This window comes from Thunnus albacares, chromosome 1 (genome assembly GCF_914725855.1).
Source record: "Thunnus albacares chromosome 1, fThuAlb1.1, whole genome shotgun sequence".
Classification (NCBI taxonomy): domain Eukaryota; kingdom Metazoa; phylum Chordata; class Actinopteri; order Scombriformes; family Scombridae; genus Thunnus; species Thunnus albacares.
In genome coordinates, this window is record NC_058106.1 from 37,679,353 (window position 1) to 37,707,278 (window position 27,926).

Sequence of the window (27,926 nt, forward strand, 5' to 3'; positions counted from 1 at the left end):
AAAAATGAATGTGAATCAGTGCATTTCCATCAACTTTGTTCTGTGAATATATTAAAGAAGACCTGATAAGATGGCGTAAAGTGATGGCGCTACAGTAACTGGGATACATCAAGACATTTGACATTAAACGGAAACTATTTTGATAATTGACTAATCGTTTTAGTCTCTTTTTTTTGGCAGAAATGCTAAAGATTATCCGGTTGCAGCTTCTGTATTTGAGGATTTGAAGTAAACTGAACAGATTTTTGACTGTTCAGACATTTGAAAACGTCACCATGAGCTCTAAGAAATATAAAACTGAAGCATTTTTCACTATTTTCTGATCAACTAATGAACGAATTTGTCACATGGGGTTTTTGACACCTAACTAACTTTCGTCTGACATCACATGACAAGTTACATGTCTAAGCCTGATCAAGTTCACGTTTGTCTAATATCAGGTATTGATTTTTGTTGTGGGAACAGAGCTGAGCTGCTGCTTCAGCCTCGGGGCTTCAGAGGTGGGAAAAAAAAGGAAGAAAGCCCTCCATCATCATCATCATCAGTTCCCCTCAGCTTTTTATTCACTACCCACTTTAACACTGATCAATACCAGGAATAACAGGAATCTCTCACACATGCAGCTGTACACAAACACACACAAAACCCCCAAAAGGCTACGCGCTGAAATCACATGATATTCAGTCTTAAAATAACACAGAGTGGAAGCATCGTTTCCTATAAATAATTTATTTATAGGTACGGTGCACAAAGAGCAGCGTGGCTGAGCCCACGGTGTTCAGGGAGCTGCTGTTTAAACATCAGCCCACTGTCAAAACACCATATGACACTAAAACATTAGAAGATGGCTGCACTGGGAGAAGAAGAAGAAGCAAATGGGGGGGGAAATTTGCTAAAGCAGTCCGTTGACAAAAAAAAAAAAAAGCTCGGTATCAAATGAAGTCCCTATTTAATGATGAATGGTATGATCCAGTCCCCCCCCCCCCCACCCCCCCAAACATTCTCAGCACCACTCCCACCTCCAGCACAATCACACAGCAACTGTCGCTAAGGGGAAACTTCCTCAAAAAAAACAACATTTAATAGGGAAAAAATGAGAGAAACATTAGAAAGAGCAACAGAGGAAGGATCCTTCTTCCGGGATGGACAGCAGGAAATGTTTGTACATAATAGACCAGATAGGAAAAAGATGACAGAGTTAAAGATAAATTAATAACATATATAGAGTGTTATGGAATTTTCCATCTTTACAGGTTACAAATTGGGTCACATTGGGTCAAACTTGGCTTTGAGGTCACACTGTTATTCTTCACCTTGAGACTTCAGCTGTCTGTGATGTTTTGGGGAAGGCGGGAACCTCTCTGATAGAGGGTATATCAGCATCTCCATGGTTACCAAGGTCAGAGGAGGCTTCCCTAAACAACACAGATGGGTGGATGACACAGTCAGATGCTCAAACTGAAACTGCTGAAATTACACGCAACGTGACTTAAATGGTCCCTTGTTTAGAAATTAGTGAACCAATCAGACTAATTTTTCATATTGTAGGCTGATAAAGACGAGAACTCGGACCTTCAGGGGACAGAACGGAAAGAGACAGCATCGGTTTTGGTTCTCCACTTGGCCGAGTGCTTTCAATAAACATTTTCACCATTAATACATCAAAAGTCTCATGTGCGCCTTTCCCCACTGCTGACCATCGCTCAAAATATCCACAACATAGAGAATATGATCAGAAGGACATCAAGGAACTTCCAGGTGCTACCAAACAGACTGGAGCAGCTACTGGTTTGGACTGAGATACCTGAGTCTCAAATGTCAGTTTAGTAAAACGGTCGATGGAGTTCATTCAAAGAACTGAGAGTGATAAATGGAATACACAAGACAAACGTATGGCGCCCTGCAGTAACAGTCCTGCTAGTTTGTTGCATGTCACTGTGCAAAATAGGTCTAACCAAAGGTTGCAACCTCTATTATACTGTACAGCATCACTCCAGAGATATGTGCGATGAATGCTTGGTGAATCACAGCGCTATGATGTAAATAGAAAAGAAACAGATGCATGTAGAGACATGTCATCGACTCATGTCACCCATCTGTGCTGCTCTCAGTGGTGGAAGATCATTTCAAGTACTGTACTTAAAGGGTAAAGCTGACATTTAAATCTTATTCCTCTGTGCTGTAGACCTGCGACCTGTCGTCCAAGAACATGCTGTCACAACCTCTTGACTTTGCACTACATTATACACTGTAAATAACTTTAGTGCAAAGTCAAGAGGTTGTGATATGTAGCACAACAAGCTAGTGAAGCTGTAAATATAACTGTGCTCCTGGGCATGCTCAGTGTTGTCTGCCTTACACAGAACTATTCTCCAGAGACTGAAAATGTGTTAACTGTTATTAGTCTTTGGAGCCGTTTCTAAACAATCTAACATGTCCAAACACTTCATAATGAAACAACATGTCACCCAATGCAGTGGTGCGACTCACTGACGTGTTTTTAATAGTTTTTGGAACAACAACAGAGGAATAAGATATATCAGGCTTTAGATAAACACACAATACTTATAAGTAGATCAGTTCATTGTTGGTTCAGTTTTGCACATGAGATTTGTTGACAATAAGAAAAATATAGAAAATTACCAGACTTATCCTTTAAAGTACAGTTTAAAGTTACTTGTAACGGCGGCTGTGGCTCAGGAGGTAGAGCGGGTCGTCCACTAATCAGAAGAGTGGCGGTTCGATTCCCGGCTCCTCCAGTCCACATGTCGATGTGTCCTTGGGCAAGATACTGAACCCCAAATTGCTCCTGATGGCTGTGCCATCAGTGTATGAATGATTAGATTTCCTCTGATGGGCAGGTTGGGACCTTGCATGTTAGCCCCTGTACCATTCAGCGTGTGAATGTGATTCGTAGTGTAAAAGCGCTTTGAGTGGTCCGAAGACTAGAAAGGTGCTATACAAGTACAGTCCATTTACTGTTTAATTTCCTCAAATATTTCTAATTTTTGCTATATTATATTTCTACTTCACTACATTTCTGAGAGAAATATTGTACTTTTTATTCCACTACATTTATCTGATAACTCAGAACCTCGGCATGTAAAACCAAAACTATCTTCATACCACGAGGACTAAGTGACCTTTTTACTTGTAATTGCACCATGTGAACCCAAAGGTTGAAGCAAACAAAGTCTTGATGTTTCTGGTGCGTCAGGGTGAGTGGGTGTGAGCTCCGGGGCGCGATGCAGACGTGGGGGTTTTTGTGGCCTGTCGCTGTTTCGAGGGGACTGTTTGGATATGTGCCAGTAGGGCAGAGTGGTAGTTAACGCTATGAACTATCCATTAGTGTCCTCCTCTGTGCCGCTATCTATTTCTGTTTGGCCATTGGCTGACAACAACTCTGTCTCGTGACTTCTGTTTGATCTGAACGGCTGCACAACAAAGTCAGTCTGTAAGTGACCTCCCCCCCCCCCCCGGGGCTGCGCATCTTACATCGCAGTATGTCGCAGGAGTGTCACTGTACGTGCTGTCGGAGTGTATTTCAAGAGGTGACCTTGTGTGTATGTGTGTGTGTGTGTGTGTGTGTGTGTGTGTGTGTGTGTGTGTTTCCAGGAAAAAATTCATACAGTAATTTGTTCGGTTGAAGCAGAACGTCGGTGAAGGAATTGAGGACTGCATGCAGAGTGTGTGTGTGTGTGTGTGTGTGTGTGTGTGTGTGCGTGCCCTTACGTGTGTTCTCATCGTCAGTTTGATATTCAGCTACATGATTCATCAGAGTCAATAGTCTTCTAACTAGGACTCTGAGTCATCAGAATAAAACTCTTGTCTCCATCCTCCCCGCCCCTCCTCTTCTTCCTATTTCAATCCTTCACTTCTTCTTCGTGTTTTCTTGTGTTTCTCTCTTACACACACACACACACACTCGTACACTTTTTCCTGTCTGTATATTTCTGTATTTAATGAGCCGTCTTTGATGTACTCCAGCTTCCTACAAGGGGAAAACACACGCACTGAATTCAGAGAGCTCTCACCCAACCCAACCCCCCCCCTCCACCATGCAGTCTTAAGATGCAGATCAGCTCCGTGTTTCTGATGACTGCCACGCCTTTAATGTGTGGGTGAAGGTATGCGGACGTGTTCAGGTACACGCACACGTCACTCTTGTGAGTGTGTGTGGCTGCATTTCATCAAATCCTTCTTTGTTGCGTAAAGCAAGAGAATACTTGGATTATTTATGTATCGTTGTTGTGTTTTTTTTTCCTGTCGTCTTTTATCTGTTTCTTCTTCTCTGCAAGTTTATTCAGTGTCTTTTTTTTTTTGAAGAGCCAAGCCTGGTTTTGGTGATTGGCAGGTCAAAAGATATCAAGGTTAAAACTGGGCTAAATTTGGTTGCAAAGTGAATGATTTTTTTAAAAATATCTAACCTACATATGATGATAGTTTCAACAGCTGGATCAGTATCAGGGCCGATACTGACTTTAATAAATAAGTGGATAGAATATCAGTGGTGATGTAATTGTGTTTCCACAGTCTGATACATTCATTAAGTCACTGCAAACACAGTGAGGCACAAAGATTTTAAATTTGGGGGAAAAAATGAGCTGATATTAAATCAGAATCTGCATCTGGAGAGAAAAAGTCACATCAGTTCATGCATATAAATAAAACCCTGTTGACACGAAGCATTTCAGCCGAATTTGCTCCAGTTTTGAACGACATGCTGAGACAGACATAACAAAATAATCATTATTATTATTGTTGTTGTATGATTCTCTGCACATTCAGCGGAAGAACAAAGGAAGTGTCAGTTTAAAGGAAAATGCTGAGTCAGTGTTTGGGGCTGTGTAACCAGCTGGTTTCTAGAGACTCACATAGAAAACAACATTTAAGTGAACTATGTTTACATTTACCTGACCAGGACGAGGAGGCGGCAGGTTTTGGAAGGTGATGTATATTACTACTTTAGGATTGAAGTCTCATGACCAGAGGTTGTGATTCTCGCTGATACAGGGACGTCTGTCTTCTGCTTTAAAGAACACACACAGACAACGTCTTGCCGGTAAATGTGGACATTTATTTATAGCTAAATGTCTATCAATAACATGATAAATGAGTCATTAAGGAGGAGTACATAATTGAAGAAAACAAATGAATAAAAGATCTTTAAACGGGGAGATAAAGAGATCATTAGAACAGTGGGACGCTAGAGGAAATAATCAACTTCTCTGAGGGAGTTATTTCTAGTCAACATCAACTTCACTAGCAAGGACCACACCATCAACAAATTACGTTTGGATGATTTATTGAGGAAAACAATCGATGTGCATAGTTCTTGTGGTTGCTGACTGCGTTGTGGGGAATCCGCCGTAGCACCCGAGCAACAGCGGAACCCCCAAAAACCTCCATGAGCAGATCTGAGATCTTTGAGATCTGAATGGGTGTAGCGATGGTACGTTTGGGAACGATGGCCATGAATTGTATGAAGGCTGAAGTGGCAACATTCCCCCGCGCAGAATACGAGAGCAGAAGAAGAGGAGAGGGTTAGGTGGTATTTATAGGATGGCCAGAGGTAGCGTAGTTCAAGTGTGGTCCTGCTCCCGAAACTCTGCTTAATAGCTTCGATTGTATCATAGACAGATGTGGAGTTCGCCTGCTTGTAGGAGCAGATGTGACCGTTTCAGCTGAATCTGAGAAATAATGTTATCAGTAACATTGTTAACATTGTGCTACGTTACAGAGAAATACAAACCTGTAATAATGAACCTTTAAAATATAAATTTTACAGTCACACACATGAAGCGAGTCGCCTGTTAATGACGATGCAAATGACACAAGTTACCTGTTTCAGTCCTGTAGGTCAGTTAGATCATTTTAGGCAGGAAGTGTCAAAGCTAACAGATGTTTCCAGAGGAGTCAGTGCTTCTGTTTCCACAGAGGTCCGGGTCACTGACTGAGTGATGAACTCACGTCATCGGTCGGCCTTCAGCTGCCTTCGGCCGACCAATTTATTGGTCACCTCAGCTGGGTGTCGCCATGTGTCACCACTTCCTGTATCAGTTGTTTCATATTAAAAGCCCTCTAGCGTTTAATATACGGTCCATCCATATATGAGGTTCTGATCTCATTTTGATAAGGCACAGCTCCCGAGTGGAGCTTGAGGCGGCTAACCAACCAATGAAAAGTGAGACGACTGAGACTTATCAAATGGTCTTGAGAGCGATTCTTCTGGCCGGACGACAAACTTCAAAATTACTATAAAAAAGTGAGACTTATTGCGGTACAAAAATATAAAAAGAAAAAGAAAAAGATTTCCTTCAGTTCGATACTGAGATGCAAGCTTACGCTTGTTTTAGAAAAAGGTTAAAATGCTCGCATACTGTAGGCGAGGAAACAAAAGATGAATAGATTAGATGTCTAGAGAAAAGAAGAACTTAGATAACCTGAGTAGAGTCTGGATGAGCTCAGATGAGGACCAGTCTGTTCCTTTTATCAACTCGTAGGCAGGGTTTTGGGTTTTGGGTGTGTTTAGGGCGTGAAAACCTCTAATGAATGTTCATCCTTTGTTTCAAGGAGAAAATGTAGTTTGGAGCTAAAATGGCTGCTTATCTTCTGTGACTATAATGGCTGCTCATACTTCCTGACTCTTCATTTGAATCACACACTTCAGTCCATCACTACGGTCAATCAACCGTGATTCTTAGCATAAAACTGTACATAGTAGTGTCTTATATAAAATATACAGAAAACAGGTCACTCAATCATACAGCATGGAGTTCCTGAGTAATTAACTGACAAGATTATTCCAGTACTACGACTGCACAGAGGTTAAACAACACTCATTTGATCATACAATAAATAAAACTGCCTTCTTACGTATGTCTGTAGGTTATTAGTCTGTAGGGTTACAGAGATTTTTGTATCCATAGTCAATAGATAGCAGTGTAATAAAAGTATAACTAAAGCACATAACAACACATATTGTTATATAAACACATAACATATAATATTAATTTGCCTCAGACGAAATCTAAAACTTTATTTTAAAGTCCATGGTTTTTTACAGTCCTTTGATCTCCTTGATCTGACTGCAGACAGCAGGGGTCCAGACTGTGTCCTACATTTGTGTGTGTGTGTGTGTGTTCCTCTTTGGGACCTTTACTGGTGTAAACAGCGACCTTGTTGGGACCAGTAGTCCTCATGGGGACCAAAGCTCGGTCCTAATGAGGTAAAAGGTCATTTCGGAGGTGTGAGCAGGGTTTAGGTTCGGCTGTCCACAAAGTCCTAATGAGGATAGCTGCACAAACAACTGAGCCTGTATAAATAAAGGTTAAATAAATAAAACAACACTTTCTGGAGAACAGCGGCTTTCACTAGACTGGTGAAAAATCTAAATGAGAAGAAAAACAAATGTGCGTGCGATAAACTCTAAACCTCTGTTAGGCCTGATGGAGTTGTACAGTGAGCCAGATGTGCTCCTCAGGCTGGTAGATGTCAGACTGCTGCCTCAGATCTTCTGGTAAATGTGATACATAGTAACTCAAATAATCTTCACCAATCTTTGTTCTTACTGCAGGAACAGCGAGCAAACAAGCAGCTTCATATCGTACAAGCAGCACAAACATAAACTATAAAGATTAGCGTGTTTTTTGTCACCGGATCCTTGTAAAACACCTTGTAAAGCTTCTCCAAAAATCAGTCCTGCAACAAATCCAAAAAGGCTCTTTAGCATGATTTTTGGGAGATGAAAATGGTGTGTGTGTGTTTGTGTGTGTGTGTGTGTGTGTGTGTGTGTGTGTGTGTGTCTGTGTGTGTGTGTGTGTGTATTCAGTCTCGTGACTTGTGTTCTTCAGCTAAAATGACCCAAAGGGCCATTTAAGTGTCTTCACATCCTGTTGTTAATTTTATTATCTTATCAGCCGTCTGTGTCTCAGGGGTTTGAGAGTCCAGCGTCTGGTCTGGTCTGGTCTGGTCTGTCTGGTCTGGTCTTACCCCCATTGTGAGAGATGAAAGGGCCAGTTCTGTAGATTAGAGACGCACCGATACTGATATTGATATTGAGTATCAGCCGGATACTGACTCAAATAGCTAGATCGGGTATCGATGACAATGGGCCGATCTGGTATCAGATACCATTATGTTGATAAATAGCAGTTCAGTACATTTATATCTATGTATTTATTTGTTACATTTTGTCTTACAATGTTTAAGTCAAGCCTCATTTTGCCTCACACATAAAACAAATGATCCCAGTCTCTTCCACACAGTGAGTCATACAGCTTATTAATTAAACACTGATATCAGATCAGTACTCGCTCTCATCAGACACCCAAAGCCCAGGTGTCAGTATTGGTATCGTAACTGCATCTCTACTGTAGATCTGAAAGTCTGGACAAAACACTTGTCTCCATGTCTTTGTGGAATTAGAGAAAAGTTTTTGTCCTCGCTACTGACAAATGATGTTAGTTATTTGTTTAAAAGGGAAAGACTTTCAGTTTTGGATGATATCAATCTCCTGCTCCTGTGTGGTTCTAATCTTATTTTAAGCCATTTTGGGCAAAAGCATCAGCCGAATGACAATGTAAGAAAAACAATGATTTGTCATATTGGTCATTTTTGAGGGCAATGATAAACACAGAGAGCTGGTTAAAGCTGGTTGGATTATGGACTTGTTGTCTGTTGCAGCTTCTTCTTCATATGCTTCTGCAGTCAGTCTGGGATGAAGGATGATGGAGGTCATCGCCTCAGACCTCTCAGTGTCTCTTCACCATGTTGTCCCATTTCTCTCACTTCAGTCTTCACCTTGATACTACAAGAACCTCCTACTTCTTAACTAATCCACCTTTAGATTAGATGGTTTAAGTCAAGTCAGTTTTATTTATGTAGGACCTCCGTTGTTTGTTAGTCTGTCCCTCCCGCTGCAGGAAATAGTCGGATGAGAGCATATCGACCAACTAATCGACCAGTCGACCAGCAGACTACAGCCCTACTTTTTTGTTGCTGTTTGGGAAAAAAAGCATTTTAATCATTTAGCCAATATTTAATTTTTTCCCCCAATTTTTTAAACTAAATTCAGATATATGATGAAGAATTTGTAGAATTTCATGAAATACCAGCATATTGCTGGATTATCACACTATCCCTGGTTGAATGGCCCTAAAACAATTATCACAACACAGTGTAGTAACATCCAATATAACAGTAGAAAAAAGAGGTAAATAAAAAAGAGCCAGTGAGATATTGCAGATGCATATTTATATTTCCAAGTACTTGTCATATACTTTCTTGCAAAAGAAAAAGATTCCCAAAGGTCCAACTTGGTTGCAGCACGAACACAAACAAGTATATTAGTGTGAAGTCATCTCCTGCAGACAAGTGTTTTATTATGTTGCATAGTTTCCTACAAACATCAGAATGTGACCATGTTGTTGAGTAGTTTTATTTTATTAAAGTGTTGACAGATTTGTATTGTATATGTAACACTGTTTGGACCCATGGTTTTATTTGATCATGTAAAGTTGTTTTTTTTATTGTGATATTTAAATCAATAACTATTCAGTGTGTAGTTTTGATGTATTTGCAAATACTGGTCTGTATCTGTATCATCAGCTGACCTCGCCGTGAGCCCGTCGACCCCTCCCTGCTCCGACAGGCTGGATTAGCGGCGTGTCATCGCAGCGTGTGTGCCTGTATGGGTCAGATTATAATTGATTAATCAGATTAGCGACTGTCAGTGAACGTCGGTCGGGGTAGTCGCTCCGGATGAGATTGGATTGAGCGATCAGATAGATTCAGGGCTGCCCGTGTTCGGCTAAATGGGCCGAATGATGCTTAATGTTGTGGAACTATTGTAATGGTTATGATAATGATAATGGCTTCTGAATAGGCCCTTCTGCTTGATGTGACAGAAGACCGACTTTTACATTCATTCTGTATTGGGAGGCCTGATTTCCTTGTGTGTGTTTGTGTGCAAGTGTGTGTGTGTGTGTGTGTGTCTGCTATTGATTAAACTATTAATGTTCAGCCATAAAGCTGCTGGTTTAATGCTGTTTTTCTTTCATGTAGTTGTTGGTTCAGGAGCGTTTTGGCAGTTTATGGCTGTCGGGCTTCATCTCTCTCTTTTTACATTTTTCTCTACTCCAGCCGGCTGGAGATACGACACTCTACTAACTCACACACACACATGTGAAACCTCTGTGACCCATATAATCCTCTCTGTGTGTGTCAGTGTTAGACACCAGAGTCAATGATCGTGGAAACTGATCAATATCACTAATTGTCTGCATGTATCTTTTAACCGACGCATTGATTTATCCCACGACGCCACAGTCTGACCAGTCAATTACAGACATAGAGATCCATTAGGGTAAATTATTTCTTTTTTAATTACATTTCATATTAATACTGTTAATATAGATGAACAAAGAAAAAATGAAAAAGTTATCTAAATGTAAAAAAAAAAACATTTTTTAGTTCTTCAGTGAGCCAAAACTCTTTCATTGTTGATCAATTTTTGGCCTTTTGGAAACTATGATGGTGCATATCGGTGATTATAATGGATGTATTGAAACAGCAGCTGACTCAGTTTATTGCTTTTTGCTTTTTTTATTGGCTGAATTAATCAAATCCTGGAAATTAAGTGTACTTCCATCCATGTTTTTATTTGACGGAAATTCATAGAAAAGTGGAAATATTGTGAAAAAGCTGACTGAGGTGAAACCGTTGGTGTATCAATAAAAAGAAAATGAGATAGGCAATGGACTCAATGCAATGGAAACATTCTTAATATGATAAATGATGACGTACAAATATAAAACTTAAAAGTCACTGAAGGTTTCACTGAAACGGAGGCAGATGTAGACTGTGTTATTAGTCTGTTTCTCAGACTAATGATCGCTCGGCGCTCTTTACTGTTGTCATTTTGTTGGATTTCTTCTTCTTCTGCAAAATGGTTTAATGTCTCCAGACTGGAGAATAATCATCACTTTTAATGATTTATTGGAAATGTGATTATAAGCATTATATTTGGGTGGAAACATGAATATTATCAATCTCTGACTGACCTAAAATTACTCTCATTGCAATTTTAATTAAAAATGTGTCTTAACTCCTGATAATTAAACTAAGAATGGCTTCAACAACCCCTGACATCTAACCAGCAGTCAAGAATCTTTAAGTAAGCCTGCACAACACGTACTAAAAGTACTTATTGTTACATTGATTATCAGACCGGGACCTCCAGCAGGTACTGGGGACTGTGTAGCGGTCTGGAAGAGAGTCTCCAGCTCTGAGGTCATGGTTCTCTGCCCGTGGTTTGTTCCCTCCGCGTTGGGAGTCATTTGCTGCCCCAAGTGAACCAGAAGTTCAAGTATCTCGGGGTATTGTGTGTGAGTGACTGACTGTAAGACGGAAAGCGAGGTTGACAGGCGGCTCAGCAGTAATGTGACTGTTTTACCGTTGTGAGGAAGACGGAGCTGAGCATAAAAGCGAGGCTCTCAGCTCACCTGTCGATCTACGTTCCCCTCATCAGTGGTCACATGGTTTGATGAGTGACTAAGAGACTGTGGACACAAGTGGCTGAAATGAGTTTCCTCTGTGGGGTGGAGATGGGGGGTTGAGGAGCTCAAACATCCGGAGGGAGCGCAGAGTAAAGCAGCTGTTCCTTGACATCGAAAAGGAGCCAGCTGAGCCATCTGATAAGGAATGCCTTCTGGACGCCTCCTTTTTGGAGGTTTTCCAGGCGTGTCCTGATGGTAGGAGACCCCGGGGGCAGACCCAGAACACGCTGGAGGGATTATGACTCTCATCTGGTTTGGGAACGCCTCAGGATCTCCCAGGAGGAGCTGGAAGACGTTGCTGGGGGAGGAGGGATGTCTGGACTACTATGCCTGGATAAGTGGCAGGAAATGGAGAAATGGAGGAAAACCTGATATAAACATAAGTAAATAAACACATGAATACAATAGTCAAGTGATATTAGAAGGAAGTGGAGGACTGTACAGTTTCAGCCTGCTTTTTTCCCCCAATGAGTTTCAAATTTGTAACTTGTCAGAAGATATAACTTTAAAAATCTCCTCAGTAGTTGTTCTCGGCCTGCTTTCACTGAGCCTGCATATTGTATGCTTTCTAATTTCTGTTTTATTAATGTGACTGTCAGTCCTTCTTACTTCCTTTTGAGATTTCATTTAACTCTGAACAGGACATTGCTTTCTCTACACTGGTGAAAAATCTAAATAGAAAGGGAAAAAATGTGTGTACAATAAACTCTAAACATCTGTCAGGCCTTATGGAGTACGTACAGTGAGCCAGATGTGCTCCTCAGGCTGGTAGAAGTCAGACTCCTGCCTGACCCTAACCCTAACCCTAATGCCCTGACGCCCTAACCCTAACCCTAACACCCTAACCCTAATGCCCTGACACCCTAACCCTAACCCTAATGCCCTGACGCCCTAACCCTAACCCTAACACCCTAACCCTAATGCCCTGACACCCTAACCCTAATGCCCTGACGCCCTAACCCTAACACCCTAACCCTAATGCCCTGACACCCTAACCCTAATGCCCTGACACCCTAACCCTAACACCTTAACCCTAATGCCCTGATGCCCTAACCCTAACCCTAATGCCCTGACGCCCTAACCCTAACACCCTAACCCTAACCCTAATGCCCTGACACCCTAACCCTAACACCCTAACCCTAATGCCCTGACACCCTAACCCTAATGCCCTGACGCCCTAACCCTAACACCTTAACCCTAATGCCCTGATGCCCTAACCCTAATGCCCTGACGCCCTAACCCTAACACCCTAACCCTAATGCCCTGACGCCCTAACCCTAACCCTAACACCCTAACCCTAATGCCCTGACACCCTAACCCTAATGCCCTGACGCCCTAACCCTAACCCTAACACCCTAACCCTAATGCCCTGACACCCTAACCCTAATGCCCTGACGCCCTAACCCTAACACCCTAACCCTAGCCCTAATGCCCTGACGCCCTAACCCTAACCCTAACACCCTAACCCTAACCCTAATGCCCTGACGCCCTAACCCTAACCCTAACACCCTAACCCTAATGCCCTGACACCCTAACCCTAATGCCCTGACGCCCTAACCCTAACCCTAACACCCTAACCCTAATGCCCTGACACCCTAACCCTAATGCCCTGACGCCCTAACCCTAACCCTAACACCCTAACCCTAACCCTAATGCCCTGACGCCCTAACCCTAACACCCTAACCCTAGCCCTAATGCCCTGACACCCTAACCCTAGCCATAATGCCCTGACACCCTAACCCTAACCCTAATGCCCTGATGCCCTAACCCTAACCCTAACCCTAGCCATAATGCCCTGACACCCTAACACCTTAACCCTAATGCCCTGATGCCCTAACCCTAACCCTAATGCCCTGACGCCCTAACCCTAACCCTAACACCCTAACCCTAGCCCTAATGCCCTGACACCCTAACCCTAGCCATAATGCCCTGACACCCTAACCCTAATGCCCTGATGCCCTAACCCTGACACCCTAACCCTAACCCTAATGCCCTGACGCCCTAACCCTAACCCTGACGCCCTAACCCTAGCCCTAATGCCCTGACACCCTAACCCTAACCCTAATGCCCTGACGCCCTAACCCTAACCCTAACCCTTCTGGCAAGTGTGATACATAGTAACTAAAAGAATCTCCACCAATCTTTGTTCTTACTGCAGGAACAGCGAGCAAACAAGCAATTTCATATCGTACAAGCAGGTCAGTAAATAGAGCGAGATGATGGAAAGAAATATTCACCCTATAGCTGGAAAGAAAAAACAGTGTTGGCTCAAGGTTGGCAACAAGAAGGGAGGCCACACACAGACATATCAGTCAAAAAGTAATTTATTTAACTCAACGAAATGATATATCCACTAACCGGTGGGGCATGTAAGTCGGAGAAACATCAGTTGTGTTAATAACGTATGGATGAGTGAAAATGTGGTGTAAAGAGTGTTGGATGGTACAACAAACCAAACAAAAGAAGAAGGCTGAGGCCCCTGCAGTAGACCCGGCTGACAGAGAGAGAGAGACTCCCTGATGGGCAGATACAAGGCAAAAACCTCCCAGCTCCACCTGCTAGCTGACTCCCAGTATCTGCACAGATGGGAGTAGAGTAAGAAGACCCGTTACAACAGTAAAATACATAAATATAAACTATAAAGATAAGTGTGTTCCAACTTTTTTGTCACCTGACTTCCTTGTAAAGCTTTTCCAAAAATAATCAGTCACACAACAAATCCAAAATGGCTCTTTAACGTGATTTTTGTTAGATGAAAATATTCATCTGTGTGTGTCCATCCTTTTAATATTATTATGTAATACAGTGGAAAGACAGAGCAGATTACATAAAACTAACCCTATATGTGACCTAGTGTACTCATCTGTCTGCATGTGTGTGTAGCGTATCAGCGGATCTCAGCGTGTCGTCGTCGGAGGGAACACGAGGTCACACCGAAACAGCTGTTGGGAGCATTTCTCTCTAATTACCGAAATGTCTGCCCTCGCGACGCCCGAGCAGCATTTTTGTGAGATTAAAACCCAAAAAAGAGAGAAAAATAAAGTCTCAACTCTTCCTCTTTTTTCTTTTCTCTCTCTGTCTCCATCTCTTCGCCTCACCACCATCACTCCCATCGACCTCTACGTTCCCCCCCCATCCACCACTTTAGCTTTCTCTCCCTCTTCTCATCCATCACCCCCCCCCCCCCCCCCCCCCCCCCCCTTCTGTCGCTTCAGGCGAGTCTCTCTCTTTCATCACTTCATCTGACCCCTCCTCCACTATTTGTCTGGAAGAAGAGAGGAGGGGTGCAGAGGCAGCAGACTGGAGTGGAGATGAGAAGAGCGGTCCGACAAGGCCCATATTAAATTAGACGAGCAGTAATGAGATTAAAAACCATCCATGTGGGCTAGTGTGTATGTGTTTCAAAGAGAAAGTATAAAAATGTGTGTGTGTGTGTGTTTATTTGAAGAGCCAAAAAATCTAATATGAGCGTTTTTTTGGGTTCTGGCTGCACTGAGATGTTAATATATGAGCTGGATGTGGCCTGCTGGTGTCTGTGAACTCTACACACACACACACACACACACACACACACACACACGCATCGCCTTTGATTATAACCGGATTGTCGCTGAATTTTCGGCAGGAGGAGGTTTTTTTTTGGCCACAACTTGTTCCGATTGTCTTTGAAGGCAGACTGTAGCTCCGTCTCCTGCCGCCAACATGAATATTGTAATTATAAAGATGGGCGGTAGGAACGGGAGAGAGAAAGAGCTAACACCCTGCCGTATTAGCATATCCATGGTCAGTTTTCAAATTGAATTTTTCCGCTTTTTCCTTGAAGTCTTCTTAGTGCTGTCAGCCGATATGTGCAGGATGAGTTTAAAGGAAAAAATTACCCTGTTCAGATTAAACTGTTAAAGTCACAGCAGGAAACTTTTCACCTTGAGAGAAAAAAAACCTGTCCCAGTTTAATACTACAGTATATCCTGCATTAGTGCTCATACTAATCAATATTTTCATTATCAATCAATCAGCAGATTGTTTGGTCTATTAAATGTCAAAACAAAAAAAAGGCAAAGCATCAAATCCTCATAATTGAAAAGTTGGAACCAGGTAATGTTTGGTCATTTATATTGATTGATCAATTATCAAAATAATTGCAGATTGATTTATTTTTGATGGATTACAGTCTCCCGTCGGGGGTCAGGTCAGCAAACTGTTTCTAATCTCATTTCTAGACTTTCTTCCTCTCAGAAGTATTTATGTGACGCTTCGCTGCCCTGATTTGTTTCTTTGTTTTTATTCTTTCAATAACTTTTTCTTGTCTTTGAGTAAATTCATAATATCATATTATGTTCATAGTTATTGTAGGTTTGCACCTGCACTTTGTAACCCTGGTTTTGAAAAGTGCTTTATAAATTCTTCTTCTTCTACTTCTTCTCCTTCTCCTTATCCTGCTTCTTCTTCTTCTTCTCCTGCTTCTTCTTCTTCTCCTTCTTCTTCTTCTTCTTCTGCTTCTTCTTCTCCTTCTTCTGCTGCTTCTTCTTCTACTTCTTCTCCTCCTTATCCTGCTTCTTCTTCTTCTTCTCCTTCTTCTTCTGCTTCTTCTTCTTCTTCTCCTTCTCCTGCTTCTTCTTCTTCTTCTCCTTCTTCTGCTTCTTCTTCTTCTTCTCCTTCTCCTGCTTCTTCTTCTTCTCCTCCTTCTTCTTCTGCTTCTTCTTCTTCTTCTCCTTCTCCTGCTTCTTCTTCTTCTTCTCCTTCTTCTTCTTCTTCTCCTTCTTCTTCTTCTAATATCTCTGATGATACGTGTCACAATATGCTGGAGACTAAGAAAACTTTCTTACGAATGTGTTGATTCCTGGAAGAAGATTTTCCTGCCACTAATGTTTCTACTCTTGTGTGTGTGTGTTTGTTCGGCAGGTGAACCAGGAGAATGTGGTCAAGGTGGGCCACAGACAGGTGGTCAACATGATCCGCCAGGGAGGCAACCGGCTCCTGATCAAGGTGGTGACAGTGAGCCGGAATCTGGACCCTGACGACACAGCACGCAAAAAAGGTACAACAACCTGTAGATGATACTTTACAGAGTTTGACCACTCAGATGTAATAAGATATTTATCAGAAACTGAGGTAACAGTGACTATGATGTTCAGTGTTTAGTGTTCTCCTCCAATCACACATGCATTAAAAAAATAAGCTTAAACTTCTTCTCCTGTATTGATCTGATAAAAGTTGTATCTCCAACATATTATAATATCCTCAGAGGCAGCAATAAACCTGACTTAGTCCATGTTCACAATACAAACAACAAAAATAACCAGTTCATATATTTCCTGTCGATCTGCTGACTGAGAAAAGTCAAAAACAACCAGAAGACTTTTGGAAATCAGTTAAGATCTGAAGATATTTTATTTCCTATTAATGTGGGATTAATGCCTCATAATCAGAACATAATTCAAACCTGCGCACCAACACAATGAAATTAACTATATAATTAAATGGAGCCTATGTAAGTTTTGCTGAACAGCAGCCACTGTGGCCCATAAATGCTGAAACATAGTGATATCAGTTACATAGTAAGATCTATATAAAGTTTGCCTATATTAGCTAATATTAGCCATCATAAGCTAATAGTCATATCAGACCAAGTAAGGTTGTAACAACAGTCCTGAGTGTATCGAGTTATTGCTTATGAATTAAATGTTTCATTTCTAAGAGGAAGATTGTTTACGTAGACTTGCTTTAAAGCTTCATTGTGGCCCAGACATCAGTTTTACCGTCATGACTGACCGCTGTCTCTACATTAAACTCTCATTGGCTGTTAGTTTAGTTAAAGGCGCCCTGTGGCGTTTTCTTGTAAAACAAACAAAAAGTTACATTTACATTCAGTGTTACTCGCCGAGATGCATTGTGTGTGTAAATTTCCTTCCTCATAAAATATTTGCAAAGTTGATTTTTTTTTAAGTTAAATTCTGCACCGTTTACATTCATTTCTACTCGCTTGCTGTCTTTCCTGCCTCTGTTGGCACATTCCTGCATTTCTTAGCCAATAATCGCCACCTGTAGATCAGTTGAATAGTGCAAGACGGTTGGCAGGACTGTGTATAACATCACTCACATGTCACCTGCATGCACAAGCACAGAAAAACTGCTCCATAGTGTTAGGGTTAGAGAGTTAGGGTTAGAGAGAGTGTTACTAGAGGCCCCCCCCCCCCCCCGCTGGCTCCACAGGGTCCCTCAAACTGAGCATCCAAGTAACTTAAATTAGACTGAAGTGATGTTTTAGCTGCTCTAACAAAAACTAGACTATAAGAGAATGTAATGCTTGTTTATCTATGTTTTTCAGCTCCTCCACCACCAAAGAGAGCCCCGACCACGGCCCTGTCAATGCGCTCCAAGTCCATGACCTCTGAGCTGGAGGAACTCGGTAAGGGCGTCTTAGTTTGCCGTTGGTTCACGATGGCGTTAGGAGGTCAGTGTCTAACAGCACCTCTCTCTCTCTCTCTCTCTCTCTTTTTTTTGTTCCCCTTTTTCCTATTCTCATTGATTGGTTAATCTCTCAATAGTGGATAAAGGTAAGCAGTTAATGCTGCGTAACCTTTTGCCATCCATTTCGCCCCGACTGCAACATCCATCGGCTCGCAGCGGCTGAATGAAACTCAGGCTAATGCTATTTAAGTTTTCCATCATTTGATCATTTTGCTTTAGTTTGGCTTTACAAAAAAAAAAGAAGAAATCTGCTTCTCCTCCCTCTTCATCTCCTGTCCTCCTTTGCATTTATGCATGAAGGAGTCTTGCTTCTATAAACCCTTCACCCATGAGCTGTCACTGACTACCTTTACACGCACAAAATATTCCTGTTTTCACCCTCATTCCGAAAATTTCCTACTAAGTTGTTTACACGGCTAATGAAAGTGAATATTCCACTAATATTATCTTTTACATGCAGCTGCACATACTACCATTAACGTACAACACCCCCATGATGTACGTAGTTGGTTTGACTGTTAACAGACGAGGCTGTGTGTCGCAAACTGCAGTTAAAACCAGCTGAGATGCATCCGAATGTATTATACACGTCCAAACAATGTTCCTAAAACACAAATGATACCAGATGAATGTCTCACATGTCTTAATCAGAAAATACTACATTTTGAATGAGGCTTAATTGGGAATATCCAAACGGAATATGCTGTTTCTATGACCTCTGTCATATTTGGAATAATAGTGGAATATTAGTGTGCGTGTAAACGTAGTCACTGTGGCTACACAGAGCTAATATGTCAGAAACATGACATTAGTATGATATCATTGTATTTTATTTGTCTGTTTACTTGTTTTATCTGTGTGTGTGTGTGTGCACGTGTGTGTGTGTGTGTGTGTGCACGTGTGTGTGTGTGTGTGCACATGTGTGTGTGTGTGTGTGTGTGTGTGTGTGTGTGTGTGTGTGTGTGTGTGTGTGTGTGTGATGAGCACCACCTCAAAGGAAACTCTGTGCTCAGCATTAAAAGTGCAGTGTTGTCCTGCAGTAATACCTTCTGACAGACAGGACAGTCAGCGATTCTGACTCGAGAGGCCACACCGGTACGGAGCAGGCCTGAGAGAGGAAGGAGGGAAGGAGGGAAGGGAAGAAGGAAGGGAAGAAGGAAAGGAGGGAGGAAGTGTGAAAGGAGCACTGGAGGGAGGAACTATATGAGATAATAAGGAGAAAGGAAGGACCAGGGTTTCTTGCAGGACATCATTCAGCAGATCCTGATGTCTCGTGATGAGTTTATTCAGTATATGACAGCCTACAGTACATATATCACATTTGCTTTTACCCTGAACATTAATGTTTTATTTCATAAAAGTGTCTAAATGTTTCATTATGTTAACAGAGCTGATCTTTATTTCAGATGAGGTGACTCACCTTCACGTACAAACACCTCAAGAAACTCTGTGAACCACTGAAACAATTAGTAGATTAATTAATGATACAAGAGTTCTGATAATTGATTCATCGTTTACATCATTTCAAAACTATTGAATAACTGGGTTTTTCACCGTTGGAACAGAAAGTAAATGGAGAACATCACCTCGGGCTGTGAGAAGTTGCTTCGAGCATTTTGACTGTATTTTCATAAATCAAAGAATAAAAACTGATTAATCAATCATGAAAATACTATTTGCAGCCCAAGATTGGGTGCAGTTTGTGATTTACTGTACACATTTATGGATCAATCATTAGTAAGTGCAGCTTTTACGCCGTGTATCAAAGGTGTGCAGAGCAGGCGGAGAGGTGAAGGGTGAATGAATGACAGGAGAGAGAATCTGCTGACGCTGCAGAAAAATGATGACAGAAAAAAAAAAAAAACGACGGTCAGCATGTTTTTCTTTCCAGAGCTGCTTATTTGACACATTTGCATTTCATTCTATACTTTATATACAGCCGCAGGATTAATAGTGTTGCTTGGTAGCATTAAGTCTAAAGTGCTTTAGTGTCTTCATATCTAAATGTAAATAATGTTGCTGAAGTGGGAAAATGTAAAAAAAAACACTGACTGAATACTTTTTTAACGACGCCCTCCAAAGTTTTTAACATTGTTAACGTGTCCATGTGGTGTTTTTCATCAGGAGTGAAATAAGCAGCCGTCGCCATGGCTGCAGTGTACCAACGACAGTCTCAGACACACAGATTCAGTCAGGCAGGATTTCCTACGTCACAAATCGAAGGAATCAGTCACTCATAATTAAAGATAATTATACGCAGAGTCTCAGGTTTTCCCCAACAGATGATTCCGATCTGCACGGAAGAAAAGCAACCCGTCGAGCTGAAAAGCCGAGTCCATCTACTGATGAACTCACTGAGCGATCTGACTCAGTCTCAGTCGGATCAGATCCATTTTGTTATCCGGTGAGCGAACGTTTACCAGAAATAGCGATGGAACAGTTAACCTGGTCACGTTAGCTTTTAGCTTGGCTAACAGACCGTCCTGCTAACATCTTTCCTGCTTCTGTTTGCTTCCTCTTCGCCTCTGAGTCGTTGTAATCTGCTTCACCAGTCTGCTGCCACTGGGAATAGTGTCCTCAGGAGCTGCAGTCTGCTGAGCTTCAGTGGAAGTGAGGCGGACGAGTTGTTGATAATGTTCAGAAGTTCGGTTGGGCTGTTCCTTCTTGTTGCACTGGTCCTGTTATCTGCACACATACCTACGTTAAAAGAAGAGTCCATACAGAGAAGCCGCTGTGCTGCTGCTGCGTGCCGCCATGAATATATTTGCATATTCATTGATTCTGGATTTTTTAATGAGTGAGAAAGAGTAGATGTCATTTTTATTATAAAGTAGTAAAGTGGTCTTAACACATGTCCGGAGAGGATCAGCTTGGGGAAGAGTCTGTTTCTGTGCTTTAAAGACTCAGAAATCTTTTTCTGTCACTCCCCCAAAGCCACTCTAAGGAAAAAGAAAGGTGGTAAGTTACTGTAGGCATGTTTAAGTCTGGTCCGTTATTATTTCCAATGATTGATTTATGTCACGTACCTCCCCCCCCCCCCACCTCCCCCCACCCCCACCTCACTGTGATGAACTAACACTGTTGTATTATTGATTCAGTATATATGTTAATTTGATTTGTCCAGCTCCTTTAAGTCAAACCCAATGGTGTTAGACCTGTACTGTAGCATATCTGCATGATTTACAATGTGTTTCTGATGACAGCTGTTTTGAAATCCGTTGTGTTTTTAACTGTTGTCGGTGCATGATTAAACGTTGTAGTGATGTCAAAATTTGAAAGATGTTTGAGCTCCTCTTTCCCTTGTTCACAATCACAGTTTATTTATTTATTTATTTTTTATTTCCCCTTCCTCTAGACTCAGTTTAGATAATGCACTGCTTGGATGCTGAGTAGTCTCATTATTCCCTTTTGATTAGAAGGAGAAACTCACTTCAGGATGCTGCAGGCAGACCCAGAACCTTCATTTGCACCACTAACAGCAGCGAGCCCACATTATTTAGTTTCTGGGAGATTTTTTGAAGCCTCAGAAGCAAAGAAACATTGTGACAGACCCTTGATGAGGATTTATAAAACACTTTATATAGAGGAATGTACGTGTGTGTGTGTGTGTGTGTGTGTGCATATGTTGAAATACTGGTGCTATAAGTCAATGTTTGTTCATTTTACCTGGTCTAAAAAAGGTCTGCTGGCATGTTTTCTTTTCTACGTGTGTGTGTGTGTGTGTACTTTCTTTTCTTTCCTCTTGTGTCATTGCAGGCTTGTGTGTATGTGTGTGTGTGTGTGTGTGTGTGTGTGTGTGTGTGTGTGTGTGAGTGACGAGGGGGAGGCTTATTCCAGGAAATGTTTCACTCACAGATACGTTTCCAGGGCAACTGTGGTATGTGTTGTGTGATATGCTTTAGCTGCAATCCAATTGGGAAACAGATCGGAGAGAGAGAGAGGAAATGTGCATCTTTTATTTATTTCTTTCTTTGTGTTTGTGTGTGTGTATGTGTGTGTGTGTGTGTGTGTGTGTGTGTTTTAGCTCTAACTGTAGTTAAGGTCATTGATGCTCCTTTCCTCCCCTTTCCTCCTCTCCCCACTCCTCTCCTCTGTGTGTAGATGCGCAGAAGAAGAGGATTGTTTTCCAAGTCACTCTAAGTAATCACACCCCGTAATGCATGGAAGCTTTCTTTCTACATCCTAGACAGAGCTAGCCAGCCAGGTCATACAGTAAGAGGCTAGATCAGGGCTAGCATGTAGCTTCTCTGAGCAAAAAACTCTTCAGGTGGACTCTATCTGATGGCATCATCACACACCAGAGGGAAGTTCAGTTCTGCCAAATTTGCTGTTGACACCTTTCCCATGTTGCAAGCTCAGAAAAAAAAAAAAAAAAAAAAGAGACACACTGGGAAAGATAACGTCAAACTTGGCAGACTTCACATTCATCGCTCATTCGACATTAATCGAGGGAACGACCCTGAGAGTTGGATGATGCTGCTGAGTCGGCTGTTTGGAAAGAGCTTGCACGGCTTCCAAGGCTGGACACACCCAACACATTTCATCCAAGTCCTCTTGTCCCCGTCCCCCCCCCCCCTCAAAAATTCAATGTTTCAATGTTTTCTGTTGCAGTTTCATCCGCAACTCAGTGTGGAAACAGAGGGAAGGGTCACTGTGAATGATTAGCTTGCGTTTGGCCCATGAGAACCTTTATTTATTTATTTTTTTTAAGGCTTTGCAAGTTAAGTCCTGCCCCCCCACCCTCCCCCCGTCGATTTCGTTGCTCATGAATTACGGGTCGCCTTGTCTTGTCTTGCAGACAAAGTCGAAGAGATGACGCACGCCCAGAAGGCATCGCCGGTTGATACGAAGATCGCCACAATCAAACCACGCCCATCCAGTCGCTGCTTGGTTACGCAGGCCGATATGAACGTAAGAAGAACAGAATTTAACTCACTTGATGTTGATAATACAGGCAAAGGTGTAAGATAAGTTTAAATAGCTGATTTTTTAAAATATATTTTCACCACAGAGATTATAATGTATGTTATGATGTTAAAGTTTGAAGATGTTGTGGTCTTATATTCATTTTAGGTGTGTTTAGATGATGTTTTTGGTTGTGTTGACACTGCAAATTAAGCCTGTAATAGAAAAATACAATTCTTTGACTTAAAATCTGTTGCACAGCAATTTGTTTTACAGCTTATTTTTTATGACGTGTCCTAAAGGTGCCCTGTGGAGGTTTTCTTTAAACAAATAGAAGTTATATTTACTCCTCGTGTGCATCCTTGAGGTCTAACAAATGTGTCGAATCCTCATAAAACCTTTTCAAACTCAAAAGTTTGAATCCTGTATTGTTTACATCCATGTTGCAGTCTTCTTCTCTTGCTTTTTTTTGGGGGCATTGCTGCATTTCTTGGTGCTACCAGCTGTAGATCAGTGGAGTAGTGTGAAACCATTGTGAGGAACGTGTATCACGTCACACGCGTGCAAAGACTCCACAGAGTGCCTTTAAATGTAGTTGCTCGGCCATTAATCAGATTTTATTTACAACTATGATTTTGGCTTCCAACAATTATAAAATACAGATAATTGAGATAAAACGATTATTGACAGCAGAAATTTACTGAAACAAAATAGTTTGCATGTCGGCTTCAATTGACAGTGTTTGTCATAGCAAGTGAGGAGAATCTCTGACAGACTGGGAGCCTTTATCAGTCAATGTAGATACCGTTAATAAGTTCAAAAACACACGTACGGTAGGATATTTGTGATTTAAACAGCTGTCTGTGCAGATTACGCGTCACTAAACTCGACAGAAATAGACTCGGAGCTTAAAAAGACACGGGGGGTCTGTGAAGATTGATACGTTTAATAAAATAGAAGTGTTTCTGTTCCGTGAGTCAATGAGTAATCGTGCTATGAATAATCGTGATCTCAATATTGACCAAAATTATCGTGATCATGATTTTTTTTCCATAATTGAGCCATAACCTAGCAGAGAGTTAATGATAAATGTGTATTTTTGTCATTAACAACATTCTGGTTTGCAGTCCTTGTATCATGACCGCCAGGGAGTAGCAGTGGTGCCACCCACTGTGCCAGGAGCCTTCCTAGGGATACCTGAGAAGGGCACTATGAAAAAGCAAAAGTCCATAGGTATGATGTACATACACTATGTGTGTGTGTGTGTTTGTGTGTGTGTGTGTGTTGGTGGGTGTGTGTGAGTGTCAGTTTTTTCAGAGTTGTCAACTGCATGTCCAGTAAATTGTGCTTTTAGCTTGTCGTAATATCCTGTTAATGCTCCGAAGACTCGCTCCATGTGCTCTAACAATATTAAAGCTAATTATAGATAAATTAGAATGATCAAGTCAGCAGAGTGTGCTTTCAGGCGATAATATTGGAGGTCATTAAGCATATGCTGAAACCTCATTCTCAGTGCTGAACTACAGGGACGTCATGCAGGCTAATGTTACTCACAGCTCTTTTGATTTGCAAATGCCATCATTATTATAACAAAAAGTGAATGAAGTAATCGCAGTGAAAGCATTTTTTTATCGTGATCCGTTTTGATGACCGACTTGGGAAAATGTGACTCATGGGAATAAGTCACTTCTGGGAACTAAATGATGTCACTCATTGCCTAAATTCCCCTGAGCAAGGCACCTGCTCCCACAACTTTTGCAGCAAAGTGTGTAACTGTACAGTTGAAATGAAGGATGTTTATTCTGAGATAAACAAGCACCTTTTTCAAACTTTCCCAGTTTAGATGAATCCCAAAATGGCAGCTGCAAGCTAAATAACCATCTACATCAACCATTTTTTGTCACTTTGTGCAAGCTGTTGTGTTTTTTAATTGAGATTTTTTGACCTGACCTTTTTTAATACACACAGCTTCCATAACTACCTCATGGCTGCTCTTCTGAATAGATTTTAATTCATCATTGGGCTTTTAAAATTAATGTTTTTTTCTTGTCCTTATTTCCATTTTCAAGATTTCATAAACACATTTTTAACACTTGTTTAGTGAATGGTAAAATTACCTCACCAGGAAATTTCCACTTGTAGCAGCAAACATTTTATAGTCAGCTACTTTTCTCATCTATCTGGCTCTCACATATTTCAGGAACCCCCTGCTTTGATAAGTAAAGGTTAAGAAAGTGGTCGCATTAATAAAGGAGACATTTCCTGTGGAAAGAGGAGGCAGCGCTGGAAATGAAAAATAGGGATGTCTCCCCCTAGGTCATCAAATAATTTTTCTTTCTGCTCCATTTCTCCAAGGTACATCGGAGGATGAGAAACAGGGATTCCTCACACCTCCTCTGCTCAAGTTCTCCCGCAGCCTCTCTATGCCCGACACCTCGGAGGACATCCCTCCTCCCCCAGCCATTTCACCCCCTTCGCCGCCTGCCTACAACTCAGCTGCTGGCCCTACACCCAAGAGCTACGGCACCACACGACCCAGCTTCACCCAGAACTCACCCAACGCAGTGACAACCATTAGCCGAACTACTGATGTTGGTACATTAAGGCGTGGTTATTTCCGGCAGAGCTCAGAGCAGTTTGAGAGCACACGTACTCGAGGGCGCACGCCGGTTCCTGAGAACCCTTACTCCGAGGTGGGCAATAAGACACTGTATGTGCCAGCGAAACCTGCTCGAAGGAAGGGCATGCTAGTAAAGCAGCCTAATGTTGAGGACAGCCCAGAGAAAACGTGTCAAATGCCAGCAAGCCCCTCTGGCCCAGTTTCCATGCCTACTACGCCTGTAGAGCGAACGTGCTCCTCCATCCCCATCCCCACCATCATCGTCAAGGAGCCCTCCACCAGCAGCAGTGGCAAGAGCAGCCAGGGTAGCAGTATGGAGATTGAGCCCACCACACCTGAACACCCACCTCTCACGCCTGCTGTTGGTGGAAGCGGGGGTTTGCGTCCGGAGGACCCATTGTCTCTAAGCAACCCTTTCGCGGCAGCTATTGCTGGGGCGGTCAGGGACCGGGAAAAGAGGCTAGAAGCAAAAAAGAACTCAATCGCCTTCCAGTCAATAGATATTGGGGATGATGACCTAAGTGGTCCCACACCAACCCCTCGTCTTCGCCAGTCAAAGTCCATTGATGAAGGCATGTTCAGTAGCGACGAGAGGCTGCGAAGGATACTGGCTCCCCCAGTGCAGCTTGGACCCCCTGTTGGGGGCGGTAGTGGCAACATGACTGATTTCAATACTCCTGAGCCAACGGTGGTTCGGGAGCCTCTAAACACCAGAACAGGCCAGTGTCCCAACCTGGACAGTCCCGTTAGTCTCCCAGCCACTCCCCCTAAGAGCCACTACAGGGCCAATGGGACCTACCTCCATCCTGTCACCGGCAAGCCCTTGGACCCTAATTCTCCTCTAGCTCTGGCCCTGGCAGCTCGTGATCGTGCCATGAAGGAGCAACAAAACCATCCTCAGAATCAGCCACAAAATCCTCCTCAGGTTCAGCACACCCCCAAGCATGAAGCCCAATCCCTCCCCATTCAGCCAAGCCACAAACCAGACCTCAACCAGCCGCTGTTTATTGACACCAAACTACGATCCGGAATCGAGACAAGTTTTGCTGCAATCTCCACAGCAACCATGGGGCGGCCTGGCCGAGGTGGCCTGCGGAGACAGATGACAGAGCAGAAGTATGAGTCTGATGGGGCACGGGAAGAGCGGCAGCATCAGGCAGTTGAGGAGAGGAAAAGCGCGCCGGCAGACGTGGCAGAGCCCAAGTCAGCTGGGTTGTTGATGGTCCACACCAGCACAGAGGCAAGCAACAAGGTGAACAACCAAGAGCTGGAGGGCCAGGACAGCAACAGGCCATCTGAGTTGAAGGACCCCAACCAACCCGATCCTCTCAAAGCCCCAACGCTGTCCTCCAATCCCCAGCCACCATCATCACGGAGAAGGAGTGTTCCTTTAGGCGAATCCATGGATGAACCAGTAAAGCTGCCCTTCCGCATCCCTCCTCCCCCTCTGGCCTCAGTTGACATTGATGAGGACTTTGACTTCACAGAGCCCCTTCCCCCACCGCTGGAGTTTGCCAACAGCATTGACATTCCCGATGACCAGGCTAGCGCCATTGCAGAGATGCTTCAGCAGCAGAGACGGAACGGAGGACATCCTCTACCCCCATACCATGCCCACGCCCCGCCGCCTGTCTCTGATCAACACAAACGGGTGACAAACAGCATGCCTCCCTCGTACCCTCCTCCTCCACCTGAACCAGAGTCAGGGGTGGGTGACTCGGGCATCGAAGAGGTAGACAGCCGCAGCAGTGGAGACCCTCAGCACATGGAGACCACCAGCACCGTTTCCAGCATCTCCACCCTGTCGTCAGAGGGAGGCTTCTGCGACAGTGCTCTGGAGAGCCTTTACGCCACTGCAGACGGGCATGCCTTCCTGGTGGATCGGCCTCCTGTGCCACCCAAACCCAAAGGCAAGTCCGTTATCAACAGAACATCACTTTATCATGATGCCCTCATTGAAGAGCCACCAGAGTCCTATGGGTCACCACCTCAGGCCCCTCCCCCGCCCCCTTCATCCTCTGAACCTCCCAGGACTCCCACTCAAAGGACATCCAAGCTGTGGGGCGATCAGCCCCCTGAGCTGCGCAGTCCCCCATCCACACCAGACAGCAAGAACACCGTTATCACCGAACTGAGCTCCATTCTGCAGCAAATTAATCGTGACAGGCCACCCAAGCCAGGAGAAAGCCTCGACTCCCCCACGGGGAACAGGGGGGCCTTCGGAACAAGGTACGTGATCAGTCAGTCCTTCCTGACTGTGGTTTAGCAAAGTCTTTATTTTGATGTGTAAAATACCCCATGTTTTCCATGACCCGTATAAGCACTGTCTGCAGTCCCAGATCTTTCCTGGTATTTTATTTTATTTTATCATT

The 27,926-nt window shown here is 42.9% G+C and overlaps 1 protein-coding gene across 1 annotated transcript in view; it reads left to right on the forward strand.

Moving 5' to 3' along the window:
* LOC122986650 (SH3 and multiple ankyrin repeat domains protein 2-like) overlaps window positions 1-27,926 on the forward strand; it is a 254,098-nt gene that overhangs the window by 209,307 nt on the left and 16,865 nt on the right. The window contains exons 18-23 of the mRNA XM_044357941.1: window positions 16,461-16,596; window positions 17,887-17,967; window positions 20,964-20,987; window positions 22,828-22,940; window positions 24,062-24,167; window positions 25,290-27,783. Coding sequence (XP_044213876.1) covers window positions 16,461-16,596; window positions 17,887-17,967; window positions 20,964-20,987; window positions 22,828-22,940; window positions 24,062-24,167; window positions 25,290-27,783 — 2,954 coding nt within the window. The remainder of the gene's footprint in view (window positions 1-16,460; window positions 16,597-17,886; window positions 17,968-20,963; window positions 20,988-22,827; window positions 22,941-24,061; window positions 24,168-25,289; window positions 27,784-27,926) is intronic.